This window comes from Notothenia rossii (genome assembly GCF_949606895.1).
Source record: "Notothenia rossii genome assembly, chromosome: 4".
Lineage (NCBI taxonomy): Eukaryota > Metazoa > Chordata > Actinopteri > Perciformes > Nototheniidae > Notothenia > Notothenia rossii.
The window spans coordinates 53,830,568-53,844,831 of record NC_136902.1 but is presented as its reverse complement, the minus strand read 5'-3'; the positions used below and the strand labels follow the sequence as shown (position 1 = coordinate 53,844,831).

The following is a 14,264-nucleotide window of genomic DNA, read 5'->3' as shown; positions in this document are numbered from 1 at the left end:
CCCCCTTTCTTATGCATTCTTTCCTGACTCATAAAACTAAAGTTGGGAGGGGTTGATTCGATAAGAACAGCTGCACTGTTATTTTGTTCAATCCAAGTTTCTGTTAAAAACATAAAATCAAGATTGTGCTCAGTGACAAAATCATTGATTAAAAATGTTTTTCCTGCCAAAGACCTGACATTTTAAGTTTGTTAAACACACTATCAGTCAGGTTTTTTGTAACAAGCTGTGGCTGACATGGAATCACTGCTAAATTTGATAAACTCACACAAACGTTTGAGCGCTTCCTGTATCTAAGATGATTCACTGCTCTTAATCTATTACCTATCAACACTGATATCGGCAAAGCTACAGGCAGGCAGGGCCCCAGCATGCCCTGGAAAAAGTTGAGAGTGCCATACGCCCTTGAGCCTTTGAGCCTGGACCCAGCAAATATCAAGGTTAAGGTCTTTTTTCAAATAGAAAAAAGCTTTGGGGGTACCCTACACATAAATATTAAGCCTGACAAAGTACTTAACGTCTAATATATTGCTTTCCTGCAATGTTAACTATGTTGAAGCACTTATTTTAACTGATATTATACACATTAATTTATGTATGTAGATAGTATAAGAAATGTGCAGAATTTGACAGTTTAATGGTAGAGGTATACACACATATTGATAGATGTCTTGTAATGCACTGTTGAGGAACCTGTGACCCAAGTTTTTAATTCATTGCACACTGTAGTTGTGTATATGATATGTCAATAAACCTTAGAAAATCTTGAAATCTTGAAAGGGATGTGCAAAATAGCAATTATATACAGTTTTTAATTAACTATTAGTAGAGAATAACGAGTAATGCATATACTTTATAGAGATCTGCAGATACATTTTTAGTCTTCTCAAGCACCAACTATCAAATATCTCTCCTGATTGTTGGCACTTGAGAATCACCTTTCCCTAAATTGTACTCAGGTGTAACTAAAGTCTGCTTTAAGGGTTGTTTATATTTCACAAAGTAACTAAAATAAATGTAGTGGAATAAAAATACCAGGTTAACCTCTGAATTGTAGTGGAGTAGAATTACAAAGTAACAATGAGCTGTCATGTGGGTATATATTAATGCTGCCCATTATGGATACAAGCGATTTTCACCCATTTAGTAATTACATGTTTTACATTTGTACACACCAATGTGTTTCCGATCGCCTAAACCTCCAGGGCTGTACACAGTTTAATACTGTCAACTTCTAATATTGGGAAAAACAAAAATGTCTTTTAAAACTACAATTCCCAGTAGAGACGTGCCATAGAGAACATGTTGCGAAACACAATAGCCAGCATGTGTAGTTCTGGGGGGGCGTTCAAGTCCAGTTTTGAATAGTCTGCCGTGGTTTCGTTCCATTTCAAAGAGCTTGACGCTTAAGCGTAGGGTGACCATATTTTGATTTCCAAAAAAGAGGACATGCTGCCCCCAGCCTCGAGATACTTAATGATACTCAAAGTTTACTCAAAGATGCCTTATTGTTTTAAAGTATGCCTCCTCTGTATGGATATCAAATTATTATTTATATTATTTTACTGTATATAACACAATAATATCTCTCTATAACCAAAGACACACCAAACCAAGGTTACTCAACAATCAACATGCTTTATTATGCCTAGAATTATCTCTGACAAATCTCAAATGCACAAGAATAACTTAAACATCAACCTGTAACAAAATAATAGCTCTCTTTTCAAGTCTTACTGGACAAAAATAAATAACAAAATATATGAAATAGTAAAAAATAGAAAATCCAGCTTTATTTCTAGCTTCAAACTGTTTTCTAGGGTCCCAATTTAAAATTAAAAGTTTAAAGTTTCTCTCCCACAGCTACATAGCTCTCTGCATAGCTGCATACTTCAATCTTCTTCATCCTGCTTTTTTTCTTCATCCTCCTTGTCTGCCCATCGATATTTAGCTGTGGAGCTGATCTTTCCCAGCAGTTTTCGGTTGCTCAACAAATAAGCATGAAAGTCTTTGCAAGACATGTCTTTCAAATTGTATTGCAGAAATATAATCCCCTTCAGTGACTCAACAGACAGCTGGTTCCTCTCCTTGGTCCACTGGCTCTGCATCAGTGAGAAAACCCTCTCAACATTTGCATTGTGAGAGGAAAGTGCAAAGACAAACTGTGCAATCTTCAGTAGTTCTGAGTAACATGCAATGCTATTGGCCTTCTCAAAATATTTGGCCCACTTCTGGTGCACCTGCAGGCCACTGAACTCCTCATCACGGTTGCACCTTTCTGTGAATCTCTTCAGATTGGTGACCTGGTCAAAACACTTGACATCATCAATTACCACCCCCTTCTCTCCTAGGAACTTGATGCAGGCCTCCACATCATTCCACTCTGGTGGCTCAATCAGATCCATTCACGTGAATGTGGAGAACTCTTCCATGGGAGTCATCCACTTCTCCAGATACTCCAGACATGTACTGTACAGGCCTTGCACATCAGCACAGAACTGGTCATATTCCTTACCAAGTCCAACAGTACGCTTTTGTGCCAGTAGTCCCTTAACTTTAAGGGACATTAAGTTGTTGCTCTTGCGTTCAAGAAGAATGGTGTGGATGCTTTTCATTATTTTTCTTTACCTCCATAATGGGGTTCTTCTCCTTTTCCATGTCTTGAATGTGGGTGTGGAACGCAAACATGAGTGAGTGCATGTGCCAGAGGTAGATCTCACTGAATTCGTTTTCAAAAAACTTCTTGATCACTATGGGTGGTTTTTGCTGAGACAGAAAGAATGCCTTTAAGGCTGGAAACATCTGTATCATCCTCTCAATGCCTGGGAACAATGACAGCCACCTTGTCTTGCTGTGAGAAAGCATCCTTCTGTATTCAATGTCAACAAAATCACAGTACTCCTTCAATGTGGAAGGAGTACTGTGTAAGTACTGGTAGATTTTGAACATGATATTCTCAAGGTCAATATCTATTGTGTCTGCCCCATGATGAACACAATTATTCAATATGTGTGCTGGGCAACCCACACCGATCAGAGTGTTCTTCTGCAGCAACCTCTTCAAATTTGTAAACACATTCTTTCCCCCTTCATCACGTCGGATTCCTCCAAAGTTTATGTTGCAATTGTCGCAAGTAAATGCAATGCATTTTTCAGACAAATTGTTTTTTGCCAATGTTTCAATGAGATATTGTGCAATGGTTTCTGCTGTCTCATTTCGTGTGTCTTTAACCTCGATTAATTTTGTTTGCATGCCACCCCTCTTCCAGTCAAAGTACTGGATTATGATTGGGAATATTTTCACTGCTCCGTGGTTACTCCCGTCTGTAGAAACACCACAGTACTGGATTTCTTTGAGTAATTCATGTGCGACATCAATCGAGTGGGGCGCTATAACACCATTGACAATGGCTTCGGTTTTAGTGCACGCACTACTGAATTTGTTGGCATGCTTAGAGTCTGTAAATGCTTTTTTTAGCAAGGCACTTGTGCAATCCATAGATCTTTAGCTGTTGTGATGTTTCACAGTGTGAAATGCAAACGCACCCTCCGCTGCATTTACAGCATCCTCTGTTTTGCCTGGTCTAACAAAGAAGTCTGTCAATTTTGCCGACAAATTGCACAGCTTTCCTATGTTTGTCTGTGTCCATGTGCGCTTTAAGATTGCCTGCACCTTTATTGGACACACACACGTATGTGCAAGCTTTGCACACGGTGCACTCCGCCTCCCATTTGTTCCGACCGGGTCGGTACATTTGAAATTTCTTCTGCAATTCATCTGTAAAAGTACATTTGCGCTTTGGCATTGTGAATGTGAGCTGCGGTCCGCTCTGTCCCCTTCCCCTTCCGCCCACAAAGCTTCAGACTCAGGGATTACGTCACACACGCAACAGAGTACCCTAGTATTCTGTGAAATGCGCCAGTCAATTTAAGTACATGCAAACGGTCCGCGAAACCCGGACATTTTCATGAATTTATAAACCCCCCACGGACGACCCGGACAGGGCGTGAAAAGAGGACATGTCCGGGCAAAAGAGGACGTTTGGTCACCCTAGCTTAGCGTAACCTTGGCGCACTGCCACTCCAACATCCAATCCCAGAGCTTGAAGATTAATCACGGGGTTTGTCAACGGGACTGCAGTCCCAAACGATAGCTGGGGATTATGGGTAGTGTAGTGTCTTCGGCCATCCTAAACTGAATTTTTTTTCGGATATCATATAGCATTAACAACACCACATCTGGCGTCACAGAGATCTTGTGTTACTGTCCTTTCTTCTTAGAGGAAGTACAGAAACACGTAACTCTGGATTTGTTTTAATGTTTGAGGTGCAATAAACGACACAGCAGCTTTTTGGCATGTTAAAACTATTATTTTCTGCCTCGCTCATGAGAGTAACAGCTGGCAAAATTACAGCCTCGCCTACTGATTTCAAATGTGTGCTCTAAAATGATATTTATAAATGAATATTATCATTATTATAAGCAAGACAATAAATGGCAAAGATATGTAGAAAATAACGTATTTAAGATACGTTCATAAGAAACGTAACGTGGGAGAACATATGTTTCTAGAAGATATGTAGAAAATAAACGTCTTTGAGATACGTTCATAACGAACGTAACGTGGGAGATAATACGTTTCTAGCTAAACGTAATTGAGAATGCAGTTTAGTTCTGTGGGAATGCAATTTTTAGGAGACAGGGTTGCCATAATACATTCTGACGAAAAATACAAATTATTATGAATACAAATAAAATAAAAGAAGCCTCCCGTGAGTTACTACAAGCTATAAAGTAGATTTTAAAAACGTTTTATAGAATAAAAGCTCACTGCAGGACGTTGTAGAAATGCGTGTGTGCACCACGACAAAGGAGCCTCATTCACTTTACATTGGGGTTGTTTGCGTGGTGCAGACACGTAAATGTAGCAAAGTCTGTGACTCCACCACGCAATGCGGTGTTAAGGAGTCGTGGTGGAGTCAGGTTGGAATAGAAGGCTCAATCGAGCTGTGGCTCTCTGTCAGCCTGGCTTCAGTGCTGTAAAGAAATCTTGTATTATTCCTATTCTCATCCATTAAGCTGCTCTCGCTTTACGCAGTGCTTTCTTATATTCATTGAGAGTAATATGCCAAATTAAACGAGATTCTTCAAGTTTAGTGGAACTCCATATCCTTTCAAGTTGTCTCAACTTTTGCTTTATTTTGCGGGTTTCGGCATCATGCCATGGAGCTAGTCTATGTTGTTTTATTTTCTCCTTTTAGGAAGCAACAGAGTTCAATTTTATTCGCAGCGCATCTGTAGCACTATCAACAACATGATCAATTTGGGGTGGTGTACATTTTGTATACGTTTCCTCCCCTACATGCAGACATGCTATCGAGTTAAGTATTGGTGGAATCTCTTCCTTAAATTTGGCTATAGCACTAACAGATAGGTCTCTGCTGCAGGAGCTTTTGACTAATGCTTTGTAGTCTAGTAACAGTACTTCAAAAGTTACTAAGAAATGGTCGGATAAAGCAGGATTATGCAGTTCGACTAATAGTTGCTCAGTTTCAATACCATAAGTCAGAACAAGGTCGAGTGTGATTATAGCAGTGGGTTGGTTTATTTACACTCTGACGGAAACCAACAGAATGTAATATAGAATTAAATGCAACAGTAAGGCTATTTTTATCATCGTCAACATGAATATTAAAGTCACCTACGATAATTACTTTATCTGTTTTAAGTATCAAAGTTGATGAAAACTCAGAGAATTCTGATAAGAATTCTGAATAAGGACCTGGTGCACGGTACACTGTAACAAATAAGATTGGCTGCAAAGTTTTCCAGGTCGGATGCGTTAGACTAAAAACAAGGCTTTCAAAGGAGTTATAATTTAATTTTGGTTTAGTATTGATAAGTAAACTTGAGTCAAAGATTGGTGCAACTCCACCTCCTCGGCCCGTGCCTCGAGCAATATGAGTATTGATATGGCACAGGAAAAGGATCTGGGCCTATAGTCCCTAGTTTGTGCGAACCTTTTCACGCCCAGATCCTCCCTGCTAGCGAGGTAGTACTTTCCTGGGGAGGAAATGGTTTGTGGGTGTGTTGGCCATGCTAACAATTTCTGATTGGTTGGGCGAATTGCAAACCACGCCCCGTAAAATTCCGAAAAGTTTTGTGAAGCCGCCATTTTATTTGCTCGCATTAGCCCAGCGCACCAACGGAGAGAGACTAACTTATGGCGACACAAAAGAAAACATGGGAGCGGTGGAATGATGAGGAGGTGTCGGCGCTTCTGGTGATTTACTCGGAAGACGCGGCCCAGCAGCTTAATTTGTCAGAAGCATTTTCACGGGTGATTAATCGCCGCAGCGGGCGTTACCTGCCACTCTGATCCACTGACCCCCCCCCCCCCCCCCCCCTCACTCACATACACACACACACACAAACACACATTCTTACACAAACAGAAAGTCACAGATAAATGCGGCTTAATTTGTCTAATCCTCCCTCGGGACTTATTCCGGTGAGAACGCGATCTACTTGGACGGTTCGAGGGACTAAAGAGTTCGGGGGGAACAAGTACCGGGTACAAGTACCGGCCAAGTACTTGGTGTGAAAGCGGCTATTGAGCCTGACTCAGTCATTCTGTTTGCAAGAAAAGAATATTAAATGCACTACAGTTCATCTGCTTCACTTTTCACAACATTTTGAAAAGACATACATCCAGAGCTATAGCCACAGAGTCTGTGGTTTACGAGGTTTCAGCCTGAATTACTCATTCTTAACACCATTTCTTCCTAACTGGGGATATTACTTCTATAAGTCGTAATAACAATGAACCAGATCTGAACCCAGTCCTCTGAGGTATGACAGGGAGAGCCACTGGGGAGCAGAGGTTATTTGTTGTTCATAGGATCTCCGCTCTGTGAATGTGAGCACAGCACAATGGAACCCTTCGGAAATAAATATTTGCAAATGAGTTGGCTTCCACACACTGAGCTGAGTGTGTGTGCTGATCGGATAGATCCTGTGTTATGACTCTACAAACAGCCAAGGCTTGTAAACCTACAGCAGCTGCTTCTATACTATGATGTCAAATATTTACGAATATATCGTTATCAAATATATTTGTAGTATATTTTTCTAAGGTAATTCTTAAACATGAGTAGTGATTTGCAGATGGAGATCGTTTGGGGATTGAACAGAGGAGGAGTGAACACTGAGTCCTGGATGTGTTCATTCATTTAGGGCAGCTGGATTTATATCAAGTCTTCCTGCAAAGGAGAAGAGGGTCACCTCCCTGCTTACTGGCATCCCACTAATTTAAGTTCATATTAGTTTTGAATGGGAAGTCCTCTTAGCATATGACAAAGCAGAATATAGGTCTGAAATACGTTTTTCCAACAGCAGCAGGGGAACGCCAAATTCCAGTTCCAGCAGAGAGCCCCAAACTTTATTTTCCCTGGCCACATCAACCAGCTCTGACTGGGGGATCCCAAGGCACTACCAGGCCAGCGAAGAGATATAATCCCTCCACCTGGTCTCTTCCCAGCTGGACGTGCCTGGAACACCTCCCTAGGGAGGCGCCCAGGTGGCATCCTAACTAGGTGCCCGAACCACCTCAACTGGCTCCTTCCAACGTGAAGGAGGAGCGGTTCAACTCCGAGTCCCTCCCGGATGACCGAACTTCTCACCTTATCCAGGGCCGTGGGAAGTAGGGGTGCTGAGGGTGCTGCAGCACCCCCTGGTGGAGGACAGGGGATCTGCACTTCAACAAGATATAATACAAAAGAAAACGAATTTTCAGCCTTGATGTACAACATTCATAATTAAGTAAAGATAACACCCTTTTTCAACCCGGTTACATTTGCCATTTGCCCTGTATGATGGGCGCTGTAGTGATGAAAGTGGAGGATGTTGGCTTAGCAGGCGCCTGCAGCTCACAGCCAAAGTGAGAGAGATAGAGAGAGGGGATACCGCGGGGATACCGTGGTACCGGCGGGGATTGTTGTTAGCTTCTGCTGCGCTAACGGATATAAGAAGCTGTTTCTACAATAATGTGGAGGGAGAGTTCTGTCCTATCAGACTGAGAGGCTCAGTGAGGTAAAGGACTCTGAGGGTTTGGATAGCTCACTTTAGTCTAAGTTATCTCAGTGAGTCTCAAACGTTTTGATCACAATTTATGTAAACAAATATTTCCAAGGCACACCTTTTATAATTATTAGGATAAATAAAAACAGGTTTGAAATCATTCCAATGTATACTATAGGACAGTAAACCAAAAATAACGTTTAAAACTGGAGAGATTTAAAAATATAAACACAAATATAAACACAAATAAAATAAGTTACATTTATTTGTTATTGGCTGGTAGGTTATTGGAAATGTTCACATACTTATTTGATTAATAAAATGCAAACCGATCTGTTGTACCCTCTAGATCAGTCTAGTAATTGGGCGCTCAAAGTGCACCAGATTGAAGCATTTGACTTCAAAATGTTAAAAAAAATCTTCCCGGGGGGGGACCCCCGGACCCCCCTAGAGGATGTGAAGTCCACCCCTCCAATTTAAACATGTTTTAATACTAAATACATTTGAAGCCTTGTTATATAAGCTGTCCACCATGTCAATATGTTTCTCTTTTTGTAGTGTATTTGTCTTTTGCAGAGGTTTTTCATTGCCAGCTAAAATCTTGCCTATAGGGCAGCACATTGGTCAGAACCAGCCCCTGGTGTCATCCCCACAGCACCCCCCATTTGAAACATGTTCCCACGGCTATGACCTTATCCCTAAGGGAGACACCAGCCACCCTGCGGAGAAAACCCATCTCGGCCGCTTGTACCCGCGATCTCGTTCTTTCGGTCATGACCCATCCTTCATGACCATAGGTGAGGGTAGGAACGAAAATGGCCCGGTAGACAGAGAGCTTTGCCTTCTGGCTCAGCTCCCTTTTCGTCACAACGGTGCGGTAAAGTGACTGCAGTAACACTCCCGCTGCTCCGATTCTCCGACCCATCTCACGCTCCATTGTTCCCTCACTCGAGAACAAGACCCCGAGATACTTGAACTCCTTCACTTGGGGTAAGGACTCATTCCCTACTTGGAGTGGACAGTCCATCGGTTTCCTGCTGAGAACCATGGCCTTAGATTTGGAGGTGATGATCCTCATCCCAGCCGCTTCACTTTCGGTTGCGAACCGATCCAGTGAGTGCTGAAGGTCGCAGACCAATGAAGCCATCAGAACCACATCATCTGCAAAAAGCAGTGGTCCACCGAACTGCAGACCCCCTCCCCCACGACTAAGCCTCGAAATCCGATCCATGTATATTACAAACAGGATTGGTGCCAAAGCGCAGCCCTGGCGGAGGCCAACCCTGACCGGAAATGGGTCTGACTTACTGCCGAGGACCCGGACACAGCTCTCGCTTTGGGAGTACAGAGATTGGATGGCCCTGAGTAGAGACCCCCTCACCCCATACTCCCGCAGCACCTCCCACAGTGACTCCCTGGGAACCCGGTCATACGCCTTCTCCAAGTCTACAAAACACATGTAGACTGGATAAGCGTACTCCCAGGCCCCCTCCAGGATCCTTGCGAGAGTAAAAAGCTGATCCGTCGTTCCACGACCAGGACGGAATCCGCATTGTTCCTCCTCAATCTGAGGTTCGACAATCGGCCTGACCCTCCTTTCGAGTACCTTAGAGTAAACTTTCCCGGGGAGGCTGAGTAGTGTGATGCCTCTGTAATTGGCACACACCCTCTGATCTCCCTTTTTAAAAAGGGGAACCACCACCCCGGTCTGCCACTCCTTCGGTACTGTTTCCGACTTCCACGCAACGTTGATGAGACGTGTCAACCATGACAGTCCCTCAACACCCCGAGCCTTCAGCATTTCTGGGCGGATCTCATCCACCCCAGGGGCTTTGCCACTGTGAAGTTGTTTGACGACCTCAGTGACCTCCCCCCGGGAGATTGGTGTCGATCCCCCGTCATACTCCAGCTCTGCCTCTAACGTAGAGTGCGGAGTTGTCGGGTTCAGGAGTTCCTCAAAGTGCTCCTTCCAACGCCCTAACACTCCATCAGTTGAGGTCAACAACGCCCCATCCTTACTGTACACAGCTTGGATGGTTCCCTGCTTTCCCCTCCTGAGGTGTCGAACAGTTTTCCAGAACAACTTTAGTGCCGCCCGAAAGTCCAATTGACTGTATTTTTGAATATGTTTTGAAGGAAACACATTCTCTCCTGAATTACTTTTTGGACATATGGTCAATGTTTACACTTTTTGAAAACAACTATAACAATGCAACAAAAGCAGTCGGTTAGGTTTTGCCAAAGATTGTGTGTTGTTTTTTTAAAGTTGACCTTAGTTTTCATGCAGGACACAAACAGCGGTGCACCTTTACAGAGCAGCAGGAGGCCCCACAATGTAATCTCCACCTGTGAGCACGTTTCATACAATGTGTTCATGGTCAAATAGAACAAGTCACATGAGGTCCCCCTGGGCTCTGTGACATTGTCTTGTTTTACACATTTGATCTGTTCTTTCTATCTGATTTGTTATTTTCTGTTGGCATGTTAGCAATACAATTCACCAACCTGTCCTCCAACTACCTGTCATTGGTATATGGTGCAGACAAAAACACAGTTGAAGAAGATAGAAAGTACGAAAAAAAAGATGTATATAAATAATTTACATGAATAGATATACCAAAAGAAATACGTACAGTATTCTCAGAAAATAATAAATTAAATATGTGCAGTATTGTTCTGAAAAGTGGAAAGCTGTGCAGATGTTAAGAGAGGTAGCTTGTGTACAAATATAAATGTATTTTGAGGACAAAATGTTCAGAATACCGTGCAGTTTCTATTGACAGAACTGCTCTCTTTCTGTGTCTCTGTTCTATTGTTCTCTTTGTTAGGCTGTCGGAAAATCACATTTTTACAGACAGCAAACACACCCCCCCCCCACACTGTGTGAGAACACTCACCCATATTTCAGACTCAGGCTGATGCAGTGCAGCCCGAAATAAGGCTGACTCACAATCTATTATTGAGTGTGAAACTTGGAAATATCACGCGCTTTAGTTTCGCTCCAAGCTCACGGTCGGTATACTTATTGTTTCCTCCACATGACCTCTTCCACGGCAGAGGGGGCGGAGGGGCAGATGAGCCCTGAGGAGGAGGAGGCCCGGAGGATAGCAGAGATGGGGAAGCCCATCCTGGGAGAGCACAGCCGCCTGGAGGTGGTCATCGAGGAGTCCTACGAGTTCAAGGTGCAACATTCAATATTTTTCTATGGAAAAAGTGTAGTTTTATGTGTTTTTTACTGCAGTGTACTGCCAATTCATTCCAGCAATGGTTTAAGTTTATAGTTTTGTTTCATTTTTCATTCTATTCTGATGTCCTCTAAGTACATTTATAGATGAATTATTAATGGTAGCCTATTGCAGCTCTAGAATCTAGACAAGATCCAAATCATTCTACACATACAAAAACATGTATTCTCTTCCAAAATATATAAGAAAATGTAATAAAATCTTGCATTCAAGCATATTACTCTGTATATGGAGCAGAACATGGCTCTAGCAATGCACAGTGTTATTACAATTTGTTTTCAAATAAATCTCGTTTGAATTCATATTTAAAAGCCGCAGTCGAATAGTGGGACACAGGGCTGTGTGTACACACCTCTGAACATATAATATTCTGTATATCCAGGTAAAAGCTGAAACCAGAATAGGAGCATGTACACTTATGGTGCTGCATTGTAAACAGTGTGAGGGGCATAAAAAGAACGCTGCTTTCCTGGAAATGTTATATAATCCACGTTTAAACTCTCACACTAAACCCGGGTCATAACCCTCTCAGCGAGCAGATCTAATATGAGTTTAAATTATTCAAAATGCCTGTTGCTCACGATGCAGCGGTGAGCTTGAGGCATGAAAAATTCAAACTATCATGGCATGAACAGAGCTGCCACGTCTCCCAGGCTCCATGCAATACAAATATTTAAAATGTGCAGTGGTCTCAGGTAATTAAGTAAATAAAAGCAGCCACTCACTGCCACTCCGAGCAGCTTGGTGAGTGTAGTTTACTGCCATAGCAATAAGTCGATAAAACAGTCCAACACACAGAAGGATGATATATTGCTAATCCATCTTTTTATTGCTCTATTTCTCTCAACAAAATTAAAACGATGGATTCTCCATGTGCTTCAAGCATATTGTTTTGTACACCTCTGATTCTGTGTGAAATGCACAGAATCAAATATTTATACAGCCCTCTATTTCCTTTTGTCATCAGCACACATGAATGTAATTGAAGCAGTGGGTGCTGCACAAGTTGAAAAAAAGCCCAGAAATCATGAAAAATGTTCAAACATGTAATAAAATAACACCTGTGTGTTGATTTTTGTGAATAGTGGAAACTTTTAGCTGGCAGGTGAATGTTTGCATGTGTATTTCTCTTATAAGCCATCTCTTTCACACTTTCCCTAAACATACAAATGAATAAAGCAAACAGAAAATATGCCTAACTTTGAACTAATTAGAAACCAACCGAAGCATGGATATTTGATAATCTCTTCCAGAAGTGAGTAAAAAAAGAGTGCAAAACATTAAACAACAAAAGAGATGAATGAGAGCCTGTCAGACTGTTTTTCTTACTGATGTTCAAAGCAGTTAAAAGGTTTTGTTCACCAAGTTTATAAATGGGATAGGAAATCCCCTCAAATTAAAAGAAACAGACCTCCTTGGCCAAAATGCAATCGTGGAAGCATACATGGTAAATAAAAGCTGATGATGGTCCCCGTGAGTTCATTACCTTGTGGAGTACTCTTTTAAAGCCTGTCATTTGGCATTTTGGCACAACAAATGCTAAGTTAACATAAGCACTTTCCAGCTGGCTTGTTCAGCAAGAACCCCAGAAATATGTCCCCTTTCACTCAGAGACTATATCTTTGTCCGATCTATAGCCGAATGGTTGAGTGAGGGACGGTTTAGGTCCCACCCTTTAAAACTGTTGGCCCTCCCTGCATTTATAGAGAGACTAAGAACCTTTTAGCACTTTAATACCGAGATGGCAGGGTTCTTCTGTAGACAACCTTTTGGATTTTCCTTCACTGAAGAATCTATGTTCTTTGAATAAAAAGGCTTTTGGCAACAAAAAAAGCTAGACAGAAGAAGAGAGGGCGCACTGACATGCCCATTTCTTTTGGTCTGATATTCTGGTGCTCTTGTGCGACATCTGCTGGTACTGAGTGTGACATAGAGAACCTTTAAACTTCACCCACAGATTTTCATCATTGAAAACCCCACAAACAGCACAGCTAACGAGCTCCCCTGTCCTCTGCTGTGTTTGGCTGCTAATGAAGTGTGTGTTTTGCTCCTGATTGGCAGAGCACCGTGGACAAGCTCATTAAGAAGACCAACCTGGCGCTGGTGATCGGCACACACTCCTGGAGGGAACAGTTTGTGGAGGCGGTCACTGTCAGCGCAGGTGAGCTGTGTGTGTGTGTGTGTGTGTGTGTGTGTGTGTGTGTGTGTGTGTGTGTGTGTGTGTGTGTGTGTGTGTGTGTGTGTGTGTGTGTGTGTGTGTGTGTGTGTGTGTGTGTGTGTGTGTGTGTGTGTGTGTGTGTGTGTGTGTCTTCTACTTTTAGGCAAGTAAAATATCTGAGTACTTCTACTTTTACTGAAGTAAACAATCGGAGTACTTCTACCACCTCTGATCATCGCATGCTTTATTTGGTTGGGGGGGGGGGGGGGGGTTAATTCAAGACCACCATCTAGTGCAGGGTTCTGCAACCTTTTTGACCAAAAGAGCCATTTTGCCCCCTTTTCCAACAATTTGTTTTGTCTGGAGCCGCAAAACATATTTGATAGCTTATAAACAACAAAAAGAAAATTGCATTTATTATTTATAAAACTGTTAACCTCTAATAAGAAACAAATAACCTCTTATAAGGAGAATTACAAAAAATACACAGGCCTACTTTAAAATAAATTAAACACAGCACTTGGGTAGTCCTCTGCACATTTGAAGGAAAAAAAAATACAATTAAAATTGACCCACTTTGAAATAAATAAAACATATAGCTGCACCGTAAAAATAGTTCAGTGATTGAATTATGACTGAAGATCGTCAGCTGTCTTCCTCTCCCGTGTTGTTCCTCAATATGTAAAGGCTGCGGCACCTTTGACAACTTCTCTCTACATATCAAACATACCGGTAAACCAGCATCGTTTGCTGTGAAAGCATATAACTCTGTCCAGGCAGAA

The 14,264-nt window shown here is 42.1% G+C and overlaps 2 protein-coding genes across 3 annotated transcripts in view; one reads left to right on the top strand and one right to left on the bottom strand.

Annotated features, from left to right (window-relative positions):
• LOC307035385 (uncharacterized protein) overlaps window positions 1-14,264 on the bottom strand; it is a 464,943-nt gene that overhangs the window by 305,035 nt on the left and 145,644 nt on the right. The window lies entirely within an intron of this gene.
• slc8a2b (solute carrier family 8 member 2b) overlaps window positions 1-14,264 on the top strand; it is a 425,653-nt gene that overhangs the window by 404,915 nt on the left and 6,474 nt on the right. For both annotated transcript variants that reach the window (XM_079674593.1, XM_079674592.1), the window contains 2 exons: window positions 11,137-11,261; window positions 13,386-13,485. In XM_079674593.1, the coding sequence (XP_079530719.1) occupies window positions 11,137-11,261; window positions 13,386-13,485 (225 nt within the window). The remainder of the gene's footprint in view (window positions 1-11,136; window positions 11,262-13,385; window positions 13,486-14,264) is intronic.